At 42.8% G+C, this 19,305-nt stretch overlaps 1 protein-coding gene across 1 annotated transcript in view; it reads left to right on the plus strand.

The window, feature by feature from the left end:
• The first annotated feature begins 4,776 nt into the window (after window positions 1-4,776).
• ZNF318 (zinc finger protein 318) overlaps window positions 4,777-19,305 on the plus strand; it is a 28,842-nt gene continuing 14,313 nt past the window's right edge. Inside the window, exons 1-5 of the mRNA XM_012640791.1 lie at window positions 4,777-4,922; window positions 10,029-10,668; window positions 11,695-13,131; window positions 14,800-14,899; window positions 17,909-18,213. Of these exons, the coding sequence (XP_012496245.1) occupies window positions 4,915-4,922; window positions 10,029-10,668; window positions 11,695-13,131; window positions 14,800-14,899; window positions 17,909-18,213 (2,490 nt within the window). The 5' untranslated portion in view covers window positions 4,777-4,914. The remainder of the gene's footprint in view (window positions 4,923-10,028; window positions 10,669-11,694; window positions 13,132-14,799; window positions 14,900-17,908; window positions 18,214-19,305) is intronic.

A 19,305-nucleotide genomic window follows, 5' to 3' on the forward strand; every position in this document is an offset into this window, starting at 1 on the left:
TTTTTTTGAGACAGAGTCCCACTCTGTTGCCCAGGTAGAATGCAATGGTCGGGGTCTGCTCTGCTCTTGCTCAGGCTGGTCTCCAACTCCTGACCTCAAGTGATCTTCCTGTCTCTGCCTACCAAGAATGTTAGGATTACAAGTGTGAACTACCACACCTGGCCAGAAACCTGACTTTTTTTGAGATAGGGTCTCCCTCTGTTGCCTGGGCTAGAGTGCAGTGGAGGTCATCACAGACCACTGAAACCTCAAACTCCTGGCACCAAACAGTCGCCCTGCTTCAGCCTCCTGAGTGGCTGGAACTACAGGCAAGCACCACCACGCCCCCAGCTAATTGTTCTACTTTTTGTAGAGACCAGTTATCCCAGTGTTGCTCAGGCTGGTCACCAACTCCTGATCTCAAGCCATGGTTCCCTCAGCTTCACAAAGTGCTAGGATTACAGGACAGAGCCACTAAGACTGGCCCTGACTTTTTTTTTTAGACAATTTCAGGTTTTGTATTATATTGCTAGTTGATAGATGAAAAATATTAAGTCATTGTTTACAGTCCACATCTTTTTCATATGTTTTGACCATTGTGTTCTTTTGTGTTGTCTTTTCTTGACTTTTATAATTAGGTTGCGGAGCCCAGAGACTGGCATCTAGGGAAACTCTAGTCATAGGGTTGGGGGGCAGTGGTAGTATCAGAATCTCTCACAAAAAACTCGCCTCTTTGTCATCATATGGAACCCTGGTAGTGAGTGACCTCCATCCACCATGACCACAAATACTGGGTCAGAAAAAGACCTCTCGAAAACTTAGTGATGACTATTTTGTGTTTGATTCTCACCCCTAACCTGCACTTTCCCATCTTCAATTTCAACCCCCATAAATCAAACTGTGAAGTAAACTGACTTTCCAGTTGTCGCACTGCTTCCGTGGGGGCCGGGACGTTGGTAGGTGCTCTGGACAAGGAGCATAACCTCCGACTTAGCAAACGTTTTGAGGGGTCATTTATATTCCAGGGGACAGGGACAGGGCGAAGATGCTCCCGGGTCTCAAAACCCGTCCAGTCCCGAGGCCTCGGGCTTCTCCGGAAGGCCAGACTCTTCTCCCGCCAATCCCTCCCTTCCGCCCCGCCCACCCCGCGTGGAGGCCCTCAGGGTCACGTGGCTGCCGGGGGAGGGGAAGTGGGTGGCTCAGCGGCCGCCATCTTAAGAGTTTGGAGGCGGAGCGTGCCGAGCTCAGGGCGCGCGCTTCGTTTTCCCTCCCCTCGCCAGCCTCGCGCCGGCTTCCGCGCTCCTCCCCGCTTCTCCAGGCTCCTGTGGCCGCTCCCTGAGTGGAGGAGCGGGGAGCCCCGGAGGCGGGGGGGTGTGTCGGACGCGTGCTCGCGCCCTCCAACCGCCGGCCGCGGCCGCGGGGGCGCGCTCGGCCGAACCCCAGGCTGTGGCGCTGGGGCGAGGGGAGGGGGCTGATCTGGCGGCTGAGGCGGTGCGCGGCGGCCGCGGTGGCGGCGGCTGCAGCTGAGGCGGCGCGCTCGGGGCCCGCGTCTAGGGCGCCCCCGGGCTGGAGCTGCAGCCGCGGCCGCTGCTTCCAGAACCATGTACCGCAGCGGCGCCCGCTCCTCCGTCTCTTCCCACCGGCCTAAAGACGGCAGCGGTGGCGGCCCGCGCACCGGCCGCAGCTCCGGCTCCTCCTCAGGCCCGGCTCGCCGCACCTCGCCGCCGCCCACCGGTTCCTCCTCGTCGCGGACCCCCGCTCGGCGACCCCGCTCGCCCTCAGGGCACCGCGGCCGCCGGGCCTCGCCGTCCCCGCCGCGGGCCCGTCGTGGCTCCCCGTCGCCACCGCGGGGCCGACGACTCTTCCCGCCGGGCCCGGCTGGCTTTCGAGGCAGCAGCCGGGGGGAGTCCCGCGCCGACTTCTCCCGGGACGGCCGCGGAGACCATCCAGGCGACAGCGGCAGCCGGGTAATCCCACCCCTCATCCAGGACCCTCCATACCCCAGCCCCTTCGCTCGCAGTTGCCGTTTCCAGAAACGCCTGTAAGTCAGGCGCCCTGAGGCCTCCAGGCCAGGGTCCTAAACTCGAAGCCTTCCCCCAGCGCCGTCGGCGATGATGCCGGAGCCCGGAGCCTCCCTGCCGGCCCGGGGAGCTTCATTTACACAATAACGGACTCGGAACCCGCTCGGGCGCCAGGTCGGGAGTGCGTGCTCCCTTTCTCAGGATGTCCTCTCACTCTGGATGAGGTGTGGAAAAGTTTGCCAGGGCGAGGGGAATTTCGTCCATACCGTGTGTCTGGTACTTTCTTTTTTGTAAAGAGGTGCCGCACTGGAAGTGGTACTTTTTCGAGTTGACGTTTCTTCAGGGTTGCGTGGTGTTTATTCCCTTCAGCCTGAGCTGCCCCCCTGGATCCTAGAAAAGAAATTGAAATGTCTGTCTTTGTGGCGAGTTTGGGAAGCTAACCTAGTGCGGTTAACTAGACTAGACGTTTGGAGTGTAAACTTAGTTTATCTGAGTTGGAGCTGCTTCTCCGAAATGAAGTGTGCATAACCACAGTCATTGTAGTAGTCACTACCACTTACCGAGTTATATGGCCGGGATTATACTTGGCCCTTCACTTTACACATTCTTTGAACCCCCTCAACCCTTTGAGGTGAGACATTCAATATTATTCCATGTTGTACAGCTGAGGAACCAACCCGGAGAGGTTCAAAGTAACTCGACCAAGGTTTCACAGCTAAGAAGTGGTCGAACTGTGATTGAACTTAGATCTGTCTGATTCCCCAAACCTATGATTTTTAACCGTGTATTTCACTGCTAGAGCAACAGAGCATGAGATTAAGAAGTTTATCTTAGACATACCATTGACCTCTCAACATCACCATTATAGTAGAGCCTCCAGGCAGGATTTGGTGTTTTGGAATTTGTTTTTATTTTCATTTCATCAATCTTCAACCTAGTGACAAAGTTTGTGTTTTCTTGAGTTGCTCTCTAACACATATCCGTAGCATGTATCCAGGTACTCTGGGCACTCTGGTCCTAGGTGAATGGACTTGTCCCTGTGTTAAGATTTTCAAAGCTGAGCAGTGTCAGTGTGTCAGGCACGACAGAGGAAGCAAGGAGAATAGAATGCTTGTTTCCACAACTTCCCCTTTCTTCTCCAATGCACAATTTGTTTGCTCCAGTCTTCTCTGTCTCAGTAAATGGCATCATCCACTGCTCAAGTCAGAAAGTCATAATTTCCCTTCTTCCAACATCTAATCTGTCAAATTCACCTCATCTGTCTAACCTGTTACCTCCACCTCCAAAGTACATACTCCAAACTGTCCTCCTCTCCTACCATCACTCTGGTCTAAATCCTATTACCTCTTGCCTGGATTGTTGCATTTGGCTCCTTTACACCCCACTCTTGCTATGCTCTAGTTTATTCTGTACATAGCAATCAAAATAATTTTTAAACCTATACTTCATACATTTGACAAGTATTTATTGAACATCTGTGTAGTAGGTACTGTTCTGGGACCTGAGGATACAACAGTAAACAAACCAGGCAAAAACTCCTACCCTCCTGAAGTTATTGTAGCAGAGAGAGTTGGTTAAGTCAGAAATGCCATGGCATGTTAAATGTGATTAAATACTAAGAAGGAAATAAAGCAGAGAAGGGAGTGCAACAGTTTTTGAGAGGGTAGCCAGGGAAAACCTCCTGAGAAGGTGACTTTTAAATAGAGACCTGCAGGAGGTGAGGGTATGAATAGTACAAGCATCTGGAGGAAAAACGTAGTCAGATCTCACTCTCCTGCTCAAAACCATCCTGTGGCTTTTATTACACTAAGAATAAACTCCAAATTTCCTAACTGATTTCTACCTGTCTTTTCCTCTTCTGTCATCATTTGCTGCAGCCACACTGGTTGTCTTTCTGTTACTTAAAACATGCCAAGCTCATTACTGAGGTGATTTTTCGCCTGAAACATGCTTCAGCCTGTTCTTTACAAAGCTGACATCTCATCATTCAGGCCTCAGCTTTTCACCTCAGAAGAGACTTTTCTTTTTTTTTTTTTTTAGACAGAGTCTCACTGTGTTGCCCGGGCTAGAGTGCCATGGCGTCATCCTAGCTCACAGCAACCTCAAACTCCTGGGCTCAAGCGATCCTCCTGCCTCAGCCTCCCGAGTAGCTGGGACTACAGGCATGCGCCACCATGCCCGGCTAGTTTTTTCTATATATTTTTAGTTGTCCAATTAATTTCTTTCTATTTTTAGTAGAGACGGGGTCTCGCTCTTACTCGGGCTGGTTTCGAACTCCTGAGCTCAAACAATCTGCCCACCTCGGCCTCCCGGAGAGCTAGGATTACAGGCGTGAGCCACCGCGCCTGGCCAGAAGAGACTTTTCTAACCATCCTATCTGCAGTAACTCCTTTTCCCCACTCTCTGTCATGGTATCATGTTTTAATGACTGTACAGCATTTATGGCTATCAGAAGTACTTTTCTTAAACCTATTTTTGGCTTGCCTCCACTTAAAATGTATAGGTTCTGAGATCAGGGACTTTATTGGCTTCTCTGTTCCCATGTCCAATAAGAATGAGAGGTCACTCTTTGGGAGAATTAGCAGTATGGGCTTTTTTTTCCTCTAAGAAAATGATAATTTTTTAAAAGCTCTTTACTTTTGGAGTAATATCTTACCATAACTATTTCTCACCTTGTTGGACCATAGCGTCAGCGTCGTGACTAGGAAGGAGAATGTTTTGGGGATAGGGATGTTTTGGCTGTATTGACTAACCATGTTATCTTTTATAGAGACACTCTCCTGGTCTGCGTTCTGACTCTTCTTTGGAACAGAGCTTAAGGATCACTGTTGGCAATGATCACTTTTGTGTTACCACACCAGAACGGCGACGGCTTAGCGATCGACTGGGATCACCAGTGGATAATCTGGAGGACATGGACAGGTAGGTTTTAGCTAAGGCAGGGTGCACTATACTCGTACTTGAAGGCAAAAATGTTGCTGTTTTCTGAATGATGTATTTGAAGGATGATACCAGCACTAAAGTTATTCCCTGTATCCATGTGTCCGTGTTTCCAGTATAAAGTATGACATTGGAAAAAGGCTTTCTGAGTGGGAAGAGTTTATTGATGTAGACTCTTGCTAAATGAATTGTGTAAAAGAAAAAACAAAAAGATTTTCCTAGTCTGACTACAAAGAAGAGACAGAGAAGACATAATCAGAGTCCCCCAAATCAAAAACAGTTGAGATGGAGTGGATTCTAAAATACTGAAATTTTGAGGGGGTCCCTTCTTCAAAGGTAAGTTCTGGACAAAGTAGGAAATCTTTTTTTAATTGTATTTTTTTTAGCTTGTCCAGGCTGAAATATAGATTCAGAAAGTGTTAAAATAAATTCAATTCTAATATATGTATGTATATTAAGTATATAAAGTATTGATAGAAGGTTGGAGATCTTTAAAAATGTTATTACTTTATGACCATTAAGTGCTGAGGAAGGGCAACTACACCCCACAGAGCGCTGAATATAGACCTTAGGTACTAGGAACTGAACTATATATAGGATGTAAATAATCATATTGGGTGTTTTTCACCTCACAAAAGTAAAAAGGTAAGGATGGGAATGCAGGAAAGTACTTTCTCAGAGTTGAGACTGTTAGGTCTCTGCCCAGCACATTGGGAGTTTTCATAAATGATTAGCAGTAGCAGTAAATCAGTGTAATGACTGTCTGTGCAGTGGTGCATAGAGCGTAGCCAGGCAGGTGGGGGACAGCTGGGCAGGAAGTCTGAGGACCAGTGCTGCCATTGGTAATACATACTTCAAAGCTCCAGTGGCTGTGGAGGCAGTGTAACAAGGCAGGACAATCTTAGGTCATATAACACTGAAATTTCTGAAGATAGAGCTTCAATGTATGTGACTGTATCACTTAATTGAGGCAACAGCTCTTGCCTTTCCGGCTATTTCTATTTTGGGAGATGATTGAGTAGGCAGTCTGGGTAGGTGGTGTGTGGGATGATTGTCTTCCTTCCTTGCTGAGGTTTTGAGTTAACTTCAGCATTTCCTCTTGTTAGACCTAGAATGTCACCTCCCCTTCGCATAAACTTTGTTGTGCGTATGTGCTTTAGATAACCAATTGTATTTTTAAATTATAAAAATTAAAATTTTAGGGAGTTTGGGACAGTAATCTTCTAGAGTTGTGTATTTCAGAGAGACAAGTATACTTTAGGAAAAGTGAGACAAAGGTTCTAAATGGAGGTGCAAGGTCATTGTTTATACTTTTGATCCTTATACATTTGTGTTCCTTTCCTCTTATTCAGTATGGTTTGTGTGGATAATTACTGTGCACTAAAACCAATCCACAGGACCATTGGCATACTCAGGATGACTTCTCACAGTGAGTCTAGTCTTCAGCCAGTGAAATAAGCCATTTACATCCTTTGTATGTAAATGTTTTATTTTTTTTTCCTGAGACCCTACTATTCTTTCTTTTCCTTTATTGAGTCTGTTAAGTTTTATATCAGGCTTGGGTGACAGCCAAGGTCCTAGGGTTGTTAGTATCCTCACCTTAGCAGCCCTGTATGTAGAACTGTAACTTATTCTGAAAGGAGAACTTGAACAGGTTGTGTGAAAAATACTGAGACACTTAGCTTTTAAAGACTTGTGGATGTGAGGTCTGTTCGTCCTGTTCGTCAAAGTACTTTGCACATTAAGTGTTCTACTCATGGAATTCTTATCTCCTAATTCCTTCTCCGTGCCCTAACTGACATAGATTGAAGGAGTAGGAGTTTTTTTCCCCTTCTCATTTGCTTTAGGGACTAGACAAAAACAAACGCTTTTCTATGGGCATTTTGGGGATTCATCAAAGGAGAAGAATGGAGAGTTTGGGCTCTGAAGGACTTTTTTAAAAAAATTATATATGTATGTTTTTTTAGAGACAAGGTCTCACTCTGTTGCTCAGGCTGGAGTGCAGTGGCATGATCATAGCTCACTGCAGCTTCAAACTTCTGGGCTCAAGTGACCCTCCTGCCTCAGCCTCCCAAAGTGCTGGGATTACAGATGTGAGCCACTGTGTCCAGCCCATACACATTTTTTAATAGCTTTATTGAAATACAGTTCGTATACAATTCACCCATTGAAAGTATACGGTTCAGTGACTTTCCGTATATTCACAGAGTTGTGCCTCTACCCTACAATCAATTTTAGAACAATTTTATTACTCCAGAAAGAAGCCATGTACCTTTTAGCCATTACTCCCTCCATCCTATCCCTAGCCATAGGTAGTCGTTAATCTACTTTCTATAGATTTGCCTATTTTGGACATTTCATTAAAATAGAATCGTATACTATATGGTCCTTTGTGACTGGCTTCTTTTAGTTAGCATAATGTTTTTAAGGTTCATCCATGTTTGTAGCATTCTTTTTTTATTGCTGATAACATTTCATTGTTTGGATATACCACATTTCGTTTTGTCCATTCAACAGTGAGTGAATGGATAACATTTGGGTTATTTTCACTTTTTTGGTATTATGAATAATGCTGCTCTGAACATTTGTGTATAAGCTTTTATGTGGATATATATATTTTTTATCTTGTTTAATGGAAATTTGTAAACACAGAAAAGCAGCGAGAACTCCCATGTAGCCATCACCCACATTCAGCAATTTTTTAAATAGACCTTATTTTAGAAAATAGTTGGACTTAACCAAGGCTTTCAGAGAGTATCCATCACTGGACTATTGCAGGCTATAGGAGATGAGGCCCTTTTTAGGGCTCGTTCTTACTGCAGCCAGTTCTCTCTCTCATCCTTTGGGAGTCTAGGGGAAGGAGAACATGAACATCTAATAAGCAACCTGATTTTTGCCTATATTTACATGATAACTTTTTTTTTTGATGTTTTTATGCCTTCTTTCATTGTTCTATGCCTCCTTTTGCTGGAGATTTCAAGTTAGCCTTTCTGAGAGCCATTTTATTATTTCTAACTTCTTAATATTTAGTTCTGGGTTAGATCTTGGGCTAGTATGCCATTTGATGGTGATATGTGATGGTTCTAGCAGGGAGCTGAACATAGGAATGTAGATGAACTTGCCACTACCCATGGAGCCCTTTTTTTTTTTTCCCCTACACTAATATGATCAGAGACTTTGGTAGATAATGTTTTACCAATGGAGAGACTCAACTCATGAACATTCCTCACTGGAAATAGGTGTTATTTTCAGCTAACCTACAGAGTAGAATTTTTTACTCCAGTTATGTTTGATTTCAGAAATCATCCTTGGTTTATTCCCATTCCTTCCTATTTCATACTACATTGAAATCTTAAAATTCCCCATATTCTTGGGGAAGAGATTGGTAACAGGAATCTGGATTCCCACATGTGGCATTCTTGGTATAGAGGATGTGATAAAGTTTATCCTTGATAGCCTTTCATCACTTTATTTATAGCTGTTGTCCAGGTATACAACTGAGCAGAGACAGGGCTGGTAAATAAGAAAAGGCAACTTTTTGATGTTCTGCTAATGTAGTCCCAGAGATAGGAAGGCAACTATTAAAAAACAAGGAAAAGTTATTTCTAGAAACACAGAAAACAAAAGTAGCTACTAGAAACTCTAGAAAACACCAATAATTACCATCCTCTAGATGGTAATTCACTTTGGAATGTGAGTGACATGTAAGCACTTTTATTTTTCATTTAGATTATTTTAAAATTACATACTTAAAGTGCTAGAGGATCTTTATTTCTGTCTATGATTTAAATCAGAATCTTCCCACCTATGAGAATCCAGATGCATATTACCCATCTACTCCCCAAGAATCTGGAGAATTTTAAGATTTCAATGTAGTATGAAATAGGAAGGAATAGGAATAAACCAAGGATGATTTCTGAAATCAAACATAACTAGAGTAGAAAATTCTACTCTATATATTAGCTGAAAACAACACCTATTTCCAGTGAGGAATGTTTATGAGTTGAGTCACTCCATTGCTAAAATACTATCTACTATAGAAGCTCTGTGGCCATAGTGCCCCAAAAGATTTGGACTATTGTGTGTGGTGTAGAGCTCTGAGCTAAAAAGACGGATGTCCCATCCTGTGTTTTTCCCTTCATGCCATGAAGATCCAAGACCTTTGTTATTTCTATGAAATAAAACTATATGGTGAAGTAAACCATCACTTACTCTTTCCTGGGCCCAGGATTAGCAGAGTGCTTGTTGATAACCAGGCAAGGAAGGAAAGAGGGTGACAAAACAGTCTGTGTGAGGGAGTTTTGTGGTTTTAATATGTGAGCCAGCAAGACAAAGCATTGAAGAACCTTCTAAAATGCATGAAAAAATTGTGCTAATTAGATAGATCAGTTGTTAAAAAATATTTTCCCCACAGTGAAACACCTTTTTTCCCAGATGAAATATTATACAGATACAAGGTTGGGGCTAGTGTGATTTAAATGAGGTAGAAGGGCCAGAGTGCTGCCAGCTCTGCCTTTCCAACACCTCCTTCCTTTTAACAGCTCCTAAGAACTCTAGAGTCTCTGTGGAACACAGCTTAAAAACCACTGATCTGGACTGATGTTTCCCAAACTTTAAGTGCAAACACAAACCTGGAGATCTTGTTACAATACAGATTCTGGTTCAGTAGGCCTGGGATGGAGCCTAAGAATCTGTATTTTCTAAAACGTTCCCAGGTAATGCTAATGCTGCTGGTCCATACCACACTTTTACCAGCAAAGAGCTAGAATTTAGCTAAGGTGGAGTTGTGTAACCTGCATGATACTCTGCATCCCCAAAGTCTAGTCAAAGAAATTAGCTTAAGGGGTCTATTAATAGATATATTGGTAATATCACCCGTTGGTTAGAGGCTGAAGCTGCTTGCACCTCTGGGGAAAGGAAGAGGAAATGTTCTACATACTGTACATAGGTCTGTTTTTGGACTTCATGATTATAATCTTTTGTCCCAAGCACTGTACAGCCCCTTTGCCAAATGTCGGTCTCTTAGCTTTGTCTACTTTTGCTCTTTTCAAGTCCATTATATTCAGTGATGCTTGTCTCTTTCTTCAGGGATGATCTGACTGATGACTCTGTCTTCACTCGAAGCTCCCAATGCTCTCGGGGTCTTGAGAGATACATTTCCCAGGAGGAGGAGCCTCTCAGTCCCTTCGTGGGACAACTTGATGAGGACTACCGAACAAGAGAAACTTTCGTGCATCGATCTGATTATAGTCCCCATATCAGTTGTCATGACGAGCTGTTGCGGGGAACAGAACGAAATAGAGAAAAACTCAAAGGCTCCTACTCTATACGCTCTGAGGAGAGGAGTCGGGAAGCCAAAAGAGTCCGTTATGATGATACAGAGAAGATGCACAGCGTGGGAGGGGATCATCCAAGTTTTACATCAGGGACTCGCAACTATCGACAGCGTAGACAAAGCCCAAGCCCTAGGTTTCTAGACCCTGAGTTTCGAGAGCTGGATCTTGCCAGGCGAAAGCGAGAGGAAGAGGAGGAACGAAGTAGGAGCTTGAGTCAGGAGCTGGTGGAAGTTGATGGTGGTGGCACTAGTTGTTCCATCCCTGGATTATCAGGTGTCCTAACAGCATCGGAGCCAGGATATTCTTTGCATCGGCCTGAGGAAGTGTCTGTGATGCCCAAGAAGTCCATTCTGAAGAAGCGGATTGAGGTGGACATGGAGCCTTCTATGCAGGTTTCTGCTGCATATCTTCTAGGGTCTCTTGTTAGTCCCTCTACTATCTTAAAGCCTGGTTACTTCCCTGGGGGCTATGTCCCTAATGGTATGTTTGTAATATATGCTGGACCAACATTGTTATGCCTATGAGCTATACTTTCTAGGACTCTCCAAATGAAACTGTAGGCCTCATTATGCATCAGTAGAGAATTTCTATTGCCGTATAATATAGGCTTTCTAAACAGATGTTTCGGAGAGGAACTGTTGTAAGTTTTTTCCTTAAATTGGACAGCCCTGTAGGAATCTTTGAATATGGGTTTCTTGGAAAGGAAGCTTGAAGGGCAAGGGGAGGAGGAGGTGATCTCAATTTCCTTATCTCTCTTTAGAGAGCAGACAAAATGTGTGAGTTGTAGGACACTGGATAAGAAATCAGGTGATTCTGATTTTAGACTCACCTCTGCCACCAACTTGCTGTGTGATTTTTAGACAAGTCACCTCACTATTCTGGGCCTTGATATTTTTTCCCTCACCTGTGAAAGTATGGTTAGGCAAGACCACTAGTTTTTAGCTGTTCTCTCAAGAGCTAAAGTCTTCTGAGGAAGTGCCTAAGGACAGGTAGAGAAGCAAGGCAAGGCTGATCAGTTAGGGTTCCAGAGTTTCCTATCCTCACTTCAGCCAAAGCAGCTCCACTTTTGTGTGTGTTTTTCTTTGGGGATCCATAGAGAGAAAACAAACAAGCTAGGGGATCTTTAAAATCCTTTGGAATTCAGATTCTTTGATAAAGTCTATAACAAATTGGCAAAGGTGAGGATTTCATTTAATCTACCTCTTTTCCTATTTCTCCTTGCTATAGCAGAGACATCTAGAGAGACGAGGACCCATATCTTAAACCTAGCTGAGGATACTTTACCTCCCTTTTATCCGTACTTATATCTCCCCTATTAAGTGAGGAAGAACAGAGTATTTAAATATTAATATTTATCTCAATTACTAGGGTTCTGAGATTCTGCATAGGGGCTAAATCAGTTGTTTTTGTCTTTGCAGCTCGAGAGTTTTTCCAGCAGTACCAGCTCTAGCCAGGATCACCCCCTCTACTCTGGACACCCATCTCTTCCACTAAGTGGTGCTATTGCTGCCTTTGCCTCAGAGATTGAAAACAAGGGGACTATGGTAGAGACTTCCCTGAAGGAACCTCAGGGCAACCTCTACCAGTGGGGTCCCCTCCCTGGAATGCCCAAAGATAATAGTCCTCTCAGAGAAAAATTTGAAGGTTTTCTGTGCCGCAAGGAGAAATTGGATAAGAAGGCTGAGGGACCTGAGAGAAACACAGACTTCTTACTGCCCCATGAGAAAGCTAGCCAGGATGGCAGTGGTTTTTCCCGCATTCTGAGCATGTTGGCTGATTCTACCAGTACACAGGAAAAAAGGCGACGTAGCTTCCCTGACATTGAGGATGAGGAGAAATTTCTCTATGGGGATGAAGAAGAGGACTCAAAGGCAGAATCCCTACCAAAGCCCCATGGGGGCTCTGAAAGTGAAGTTATGAGGCAAAACGCAAGCTCCCTGCCCTCTTCAGCTCCAGCCGTAAAGCTAGAAGAGACCAATCCTGAATATGCCAAGATTCATGACTTGCTCAAGACCATAGGGCTGGATATTGGAGTAGCAGAGATTAGTAAACTGGCTGCGCGCACCCAGGAACGACTTCATGGCAAGAAGCCATCATCACGCTCCTCAGCTGACCGCTGTTCCTCAGTTGACCGGCATTTTTCAGCTGACCGCTGTTCCTCAGTTGACCGCCATTTCTCAGCTGATCGGCGCTCCTCAGATCCCCACAGACTGGAGATCAGGGATGCACACCATAGCAATACTCTCTCCCCAGAGGTGTCCCATCCACACCCAGCCTCCCCTGTGGATCCTTACCTACTCACAAAAAACAGCCCCCCGTTCCTAAAGTCTGACCATCCAATGGGTCATATTTCAGGACCAGAGGTGGTCGGCAGTGGGTTTCAGTCATCTGTTGCGGTCAGGTGCATGTTGCCATCAGCCCCATCTGCCCCAATTAGACTTCCACATTCTGCCTCTTTATCTCAGTTTCATATGCCAAGGGCCTCTCAGTTTGCTGCAGCTCGGATACCTCCAAACTACCAGGGACCTGCCATTCCACCTGCCTCCTTTGATGCCTACAGGCACTACATGGCATACGCAGCCTCAAGATGGCCCATGTACCCCACCTCTCAATCGTCAAACCACTCTTTACCAGAACCACACAGGATAATGCCAGTAACCAAACAAGCTACTCGCAGCCGTCCTAATCTCCGTGTGATCCCTACTGTGACTCCTGATGAGCCCAAGCAGGAGGAGCCAGTGCTAGGCTCAATTCCTGCAGCCCAAGTGCCTGTCCAGGTGTCCATCCCATCACTCATAAGATATAATCCAGAGAAAATCTCTGATGAGAAGAACCGTGCTTCCCAGAAGCAGAAGGTGAGTGTTAGCTTTGCATATCTTGTGCCTGAGTTGTCTACTTTACCATAAATTTGTATTTGCCTTTTAGGAGGGGCTGGAAATTTGTAAGGCCCTTTCATTTTAAGTCCTTTGGAGGCTGCTGTCATCACCCAAAGAAATGTATATAGCTCTTGTGTTCTTCTCACGTGTTTTGTCTGTAGGACTAAACAAAAGTCTGGCCCTAGGTCCTACTGTGATAGCTAGAATTTTTTTTCAATTTATTTCTCTATCCATATTGTCTTAAAACACTGGGTAGGAGTTAGGAGGCTTCAGGTCTTCAATATGACGTCCTCATGGAGTGAGGAACCAAAATTGGATTGGGTGAAAGAGAATCAGTAAACCTATTTCATCCCAGTGAGTTCTAGATCATTTTCCCTGTAATGATTATGGGAGTTAAAAGCAAATAATTACTTGTTGCTTGATAAGTAAAGCAAATCAGGAAGTCAATTTTGCTTGTTCTGCTTTATCTTAGAGGCCAGGAATGATAATAACATATTTTTATGGCGCTTTTTAAAAAGCAATTTTTGTATTAAGGTTCCTTGGGTTTCCAGGCTGTGGGAAGGGAGCAGTGGCTTCCCTAATTATTTCTGGTAATTTAGAGCAGTAAGTGAAAATCATATAGGCATGAGGAATACAGGATAGAAGAATTTTGAATGAAAAATTAATATACACTGTTAATTTTAAAGGTCTTTAATAGATAATAAGTCACTTTAGGAACATAAAAATGTAATGTGTATAAATTTGATTAGCTTATAAAAAAATTAAGACCTGAGGAGAAAAAAAAGGAAAGGAAATTGGAGGAACAATCTTATTTTTTCCCAGTTAAAAAAAATTTAGCCAATCCTTGGGAAGATAAAAAATACTTCCTCTTAATTTTCTGTTGTATTCAGTTTCTGTGAACTTGTCTTTAGTTTTATTGAAGTCTTTTGGAGAAAAAGGGAATAGGTTCAATAGAGATAAAACTTAAGACCTCAGAGACAGTATTTGGAGATTGAGGACTTTCTCTTTACTTTCCCTTTAAGAGCCTAGCACACCCAAGTCAGGGCTGATAATACATAGACCTGTTATTGTACATTGGCCTATTATAGACAAGCCAAATTTGCTTCTTTCCATTAGATGATAGTAATATAGTTGAAAGGTCATGAGCTTTAGGACAGATATACCTGGATTTTAAATCTGCTATTACTGGGTAAGAGTAGATAGAACTTTGGATAAGTTACTGAATCATGTACAACTTCAGTTTTCCTACTGTAAAATAGGGAAAAGGTTGTAGGATTAAATAACATGAAATATAAAATGTAACTAATACTGTGCCTCACCTATAACACATATTAGTTCCCTTCTCTATGGTTCCCTTTGGGGCTCAGAACCACTGTCTAATAGTTGCTGTTAGTGACCTTAGGTGCTTCCTACATAAAAACAGTACTTTCTGAGCAGTGTAATTCTGAAAAGAAAAATAAAAGATGATTCTATTCTGGGACTTAGATGGGAATGAAATATCACTTTGACTATAAAGTCAGAGCTGCTGTGTGCAGGTATTTGGAGCCCTACATTAAGATAATGTCTAGCACAAAGGTTTTTGGAAGAGAGAAATAGAAAAGGAAGAATGCTGGAGGATAAAGGATCTTGCCATTTTGTACTTTGCAGGTTATTGAAGAGAGGGAAAAACTAAAGAGTGACCGGGAAGCCCGTCAGAAGAAGATGTACTATCTCAGGACCGAATTGGAGCGGCTTCATAAACAACAAGGTACCAGACATCTCCTTTGCATGACTGCCTTTTTGTCGTAATAGGAGACCCAAACGGAGAGGTTTTGGTACTCTCAGACAGGTTCAGTGACCTGAAGCCTTACTTTTTAAAAAATTTTTTGACATATTAGACTTACGGAAAAGTTGCAATAATAGTGCAAAGAATTCTCAGGTACTCTTCTCCCAGATTACTAACATTTTACTACATTTGCTTTATCCTTTTATTTCTCTCTCTCAGTCATGCATGTGTGTGTATAATTTTTCCTGAACTCCTTTAGATTTAAAGTTGTAGATATGATGCTCTTTTACTCCTGAATTCTTTTTTTTTTTTTCTTGAGACAGAGTCTCACTCTTTTGCTTGGGCTAGAGTGCCATGGCATCAGCCTAGCTCACAGCAACCTCAAACTCCTGGGCTCAAGCGATCCTTCTGCCTCAACCCCCTTGAGTAGCTGGGACTACAGGCATGTGCCAGCATGCTCGGCTAATTTTTTCTACATATTTTTAGTTGTCCGATTAATTTCTTTCTAATTTTAGTAGAGACAGGGTCTTGCTCTTGCTCAGGCTGGTCTCGAACTCCTGAGCTGAAACAATCCGCCCGCCTCGGCCTCCCAGAGTGCTAGGAATTACAGGCATGAGCCACCGCGCCCGGCCACTGCTGAATTCTTAAGGGTGTATTTTTCCTAACAACAAAGAATCTACATTCATAACTGTAATATATTTATCAACATTAGGAAATTAAAAGTATTACTATTATCCAGTCTACAATATTATTCCTATTTTACCAGTTTTCCCAACAGTGCTCTTTATACCAAATGAAAGTATAAGATAATTCATCACATTCAGTTGTCACGTTCTTTTAGTCTTCTCTAATCTGTAACAGTTCCTGAGTCTTTTTATTTCACAGCATTGACATTCTAGAAGTGGGGAGGTCACGTATTTTGTAGTGTCCCTTAATTTTGGTTTGTCTTATGTTTCCTTATGATTGAATTCACACTATTCATTTTTGGCAGGAATATCATAGAAGTGACACTGACTACTTCATATCATATGTTGATTTGTCCCATTACTGGTGATGTTAACTTTAATCATTTTGTTAAGATGGTATCTGCCAGGTTTCTCTACTATAAACTTATTATTTTATCCTTTTTAATTAGTAAGTATCTTATAGGGGGGATAGTTTGAGGCTGTGTAATATTCAATTTTCCTCAAGCTTCCACCCACTAGTTTTAGCATTCATTGGTGATCCTTGCCTGAATCAGTTAATATGATGATTATTGAATAGTGATTTTTTAATTTCGTCATTCCTTTTACTAATGTTGGCTTTCTGTGGTAAGGAGGAACTTCCCAACCCCTACTCCCATTTGTTTATTCATTTATATCAGTGTGAATTCATGGATTCCTCATTCAATAAGTTATAATTTTTTATTATCATTGTTTATTTCATGCTCAAATTGTTCCATAGGAGCCCCTTTAGTTGGCTCCTGTGTCCTTTTGATATTTCCCCATAATTTTTTTTTAGTATTTCTTTTTTTTTTTTTTGAGACAGAGTCTCACTCTTGCCTGGGCTAGAGTGAGTGCCGTGGCATCAGCCTAGCTCACAGCAACCTCAAACTCATGGGCTCAAGCGATTCATCTGCCTCAGCCTCCGGGGTAGCTGGGACTACAGGCATGCGCCACCATGCCCGGCTAATTTTTTTTCTCTATATTTTTAGTTGTCTGATTAATTTCTTTCTCTTTTTAGTAGAGATGGGGTCTCGCTCTTGCTCAGGCTGGTTTCAAACTCCTGAGCTCAAACAATCCGCCCGCCTCGGCCTCCCAGAGAGCTAGGATTATAGGCGTGAGCCACCGCGCCCGGCCTTTTTAGTATTTCTTTACTTTTTGGCACAAAAAGATATTTCATTATGCCTCACTTTTTATTCCATCTCTACCTCTATGCTTTTAGGAATTCATGTACACAGTGAGGAAAGTACCTGACAAGGCTTCTAAATACTGCAGCTTGGTGATAGTATGAAAGAACCAGAGAGTAGGAGAAGATATAATTGCTTCTATCTAGGTTTGGACAGTTTAAGGATGAGAAATTTAGTTAAAATGTATGGATTTCAACTGTTGGTTTTGTTTTTTTTTTTTTTTTTTGAGACAGCGTCTCACTCCATGCCCGGGCTAGAGTGCCGTGGTGTCAGCCTAGCTCACAGCAACCTCAAACTCCTGGTCTCAAGCGATTCATCTGCCTCAGCCTCCGGGGTAGCTGGGACTACAGGCATGCGCCACCATGCCCAGCTAATTTTTTTTTTCTATTTTTAGTTGTTTGGCTAATTTCTTTCTATTTTTAGTACAGACAGGGTCTCGCTCTTGCTCAGGCGGGTCTTGAACTCATGAGTTCAAGCAATCCTCCCGCCTTGGCCTCCCAGAGTGCTAGGATTACAGGCGTGAGCCACCGTGCCCGGCCGGATTTCAACTGTTTATAGATGAGAAATTTAGTTATTTATCCTGTGATAATTAAAATGAGGACCTGCAGTTTAGAATGGAAGGTAACATTGGGTGAGCCTGAGGCAAAACCTAAAACTCAATGAAGAAATCGTTAAAGTGCCCTTAAATCAGATAAAGTCAAATATGTGACTTTAAATGTTTTTTATCCTCTGAATAATTGTTTGGCTCTCTGAAAAGAAGATAGCTGCTGGATTTATAGTTATAGCATGAATTTACTTTTTTGAGGGACACACACAAACTTGTATTTACTATTATAGAAGTTCATGGAGTCCCTGAAGCCTGTCCATAGATCCTAAGCTGATAACCCTTACGCAAAAGATAATGTAATCGCTCATCCTTTACCTTCATAGAAGCTTCACCTACACCAGCCCATGTAAAAGGAGAGTCTTACTTGCTCTTAGAAACTTTGGTGAGAAAAAATTTTATAACCATAAGCCCTGATAGATTACTACTTATAAATGAAAAATGACTCATCTTAACTTATTTTCCCTGTGTTTCTTTTTGACAACATTTGACTACTCAGGGGAAATGCTGCGCAAGAAACGAAGGGAGAAGGATGGCCACAAAGACCCACTCCTGGTGGAGGTGAGTCGGCTTCAGGATAACATTATGAAGGACATTGCAGAGCTACGACAAGAGGCAGAAGAGGCAGAAAAGAAGCAATCTGAATTGGACAAAGTGGCTCAGATCTTGGGAATTAACATCTTTGATAAATCCCAGAAGTCTTCAAATGACAGTAAAGAGCTTACAGAGAAGGCTGGGAAAACAGAAAAATCTAAGAGCCCAGAAAAAGTGTCATCGTCCTCAAATTCCTCCTCCAACAACAAGGTAACAACTCAAATTTTCCATTTCTATTATCTTATGTCTTTCTCCCCATGGACTCCTATAGAAGCTTTCTAACCATTTTCTTGCTTAGTTTTCCAACTTGTTCTTACTCTTGTTAGTAATTTTCTTAAAGTATAGATCTGATCATGGTACTCTTCTTCAGACTTTCAGCAGTTCCTTGTTGCTCACAAAGTAGAAACCAAAATCCTCGGTATTCAAGGCCTTCCATGTTCTTGTTCTAGCATTTACTCCTTAACACATTAACTGCCATGTGAGTTGTATTTAACTCACACTAGTTTTGAGCCCGGGGCCTCATGAAGCATATGTAACTCACACGTCTCTTTACCTTGGGAGCTGTGTGAACTATTTTTCAAGTTGCATATAACTCACACACAGAAAATGATAAAAAAATAACAAATTTTTCATTAAATTAGAAAGGATTGTTTTGTTTTCAAAGTTTTTATTCTGTTTTTGTAATAAAACATTGTGGCCCCAAGGAAAAAATTTTTTTTCTAGTGTGGCAGTCAGTATGTTAACCCACTCCAGTCTGGCTTCTAATCTTCTCACGACTTGTATATATACCCATTTGGGGCTTTGTGTTTAGCAACCAAGTTCATGTTTAGGTCACCACCATGTTGCTAAAGCCAATGGATAAAATTCAGTTAGCAGCATTTGATGCAGAGAACTACTTTCTCCTACAAACGCTTTCTTCCCTTGGTTTCTGTCACACTTCTTTCCTCTTAGTACACTAGCTCTTGCTCCGTAGTCTCCTTTGCTGTCTAGCCTCTGGTACATGATCTTTAAACATTTGAGTCTCTCAGGGCTCAATCCTAGCCCAGTTCTCCAGAATTCTCTTTCTCCCTACGCCATTTTATCCTATTCTATTCTAAAAGACCATGTGATAACTTCAGTTTATATTCTAGCTAAAATGCATCTTGTGAGTGTCTTAACAGCTTACTTACCATTTCCACTTCGTTGTCTCATAGGCATCTCAAATTCATCCTGTCCTAAACTAAATTAATGATTGTGCTCAACCTTCCTCCAACTTTTTCTTCCTCTAATGTTACCCATTCTCAGTGAATAGTACCACGATCC

This window comes from Propithecus coquereli, unplaced genomic scaffold, assembly GCF_000956105.1.
Source record: "Propithecus coquereli isolate 6110/MARCELLA unplaced genomic scaffold, Pcoq_1.0 Scaffold158, whole genome shotgun sequence".
In the NCBI taxonomy this organism is placed as follows: Eukaryota; Metazoa; Chordata; class Mammalia; order Primates; family Indriidae; genus Propithecus; species Propithecus coquereli.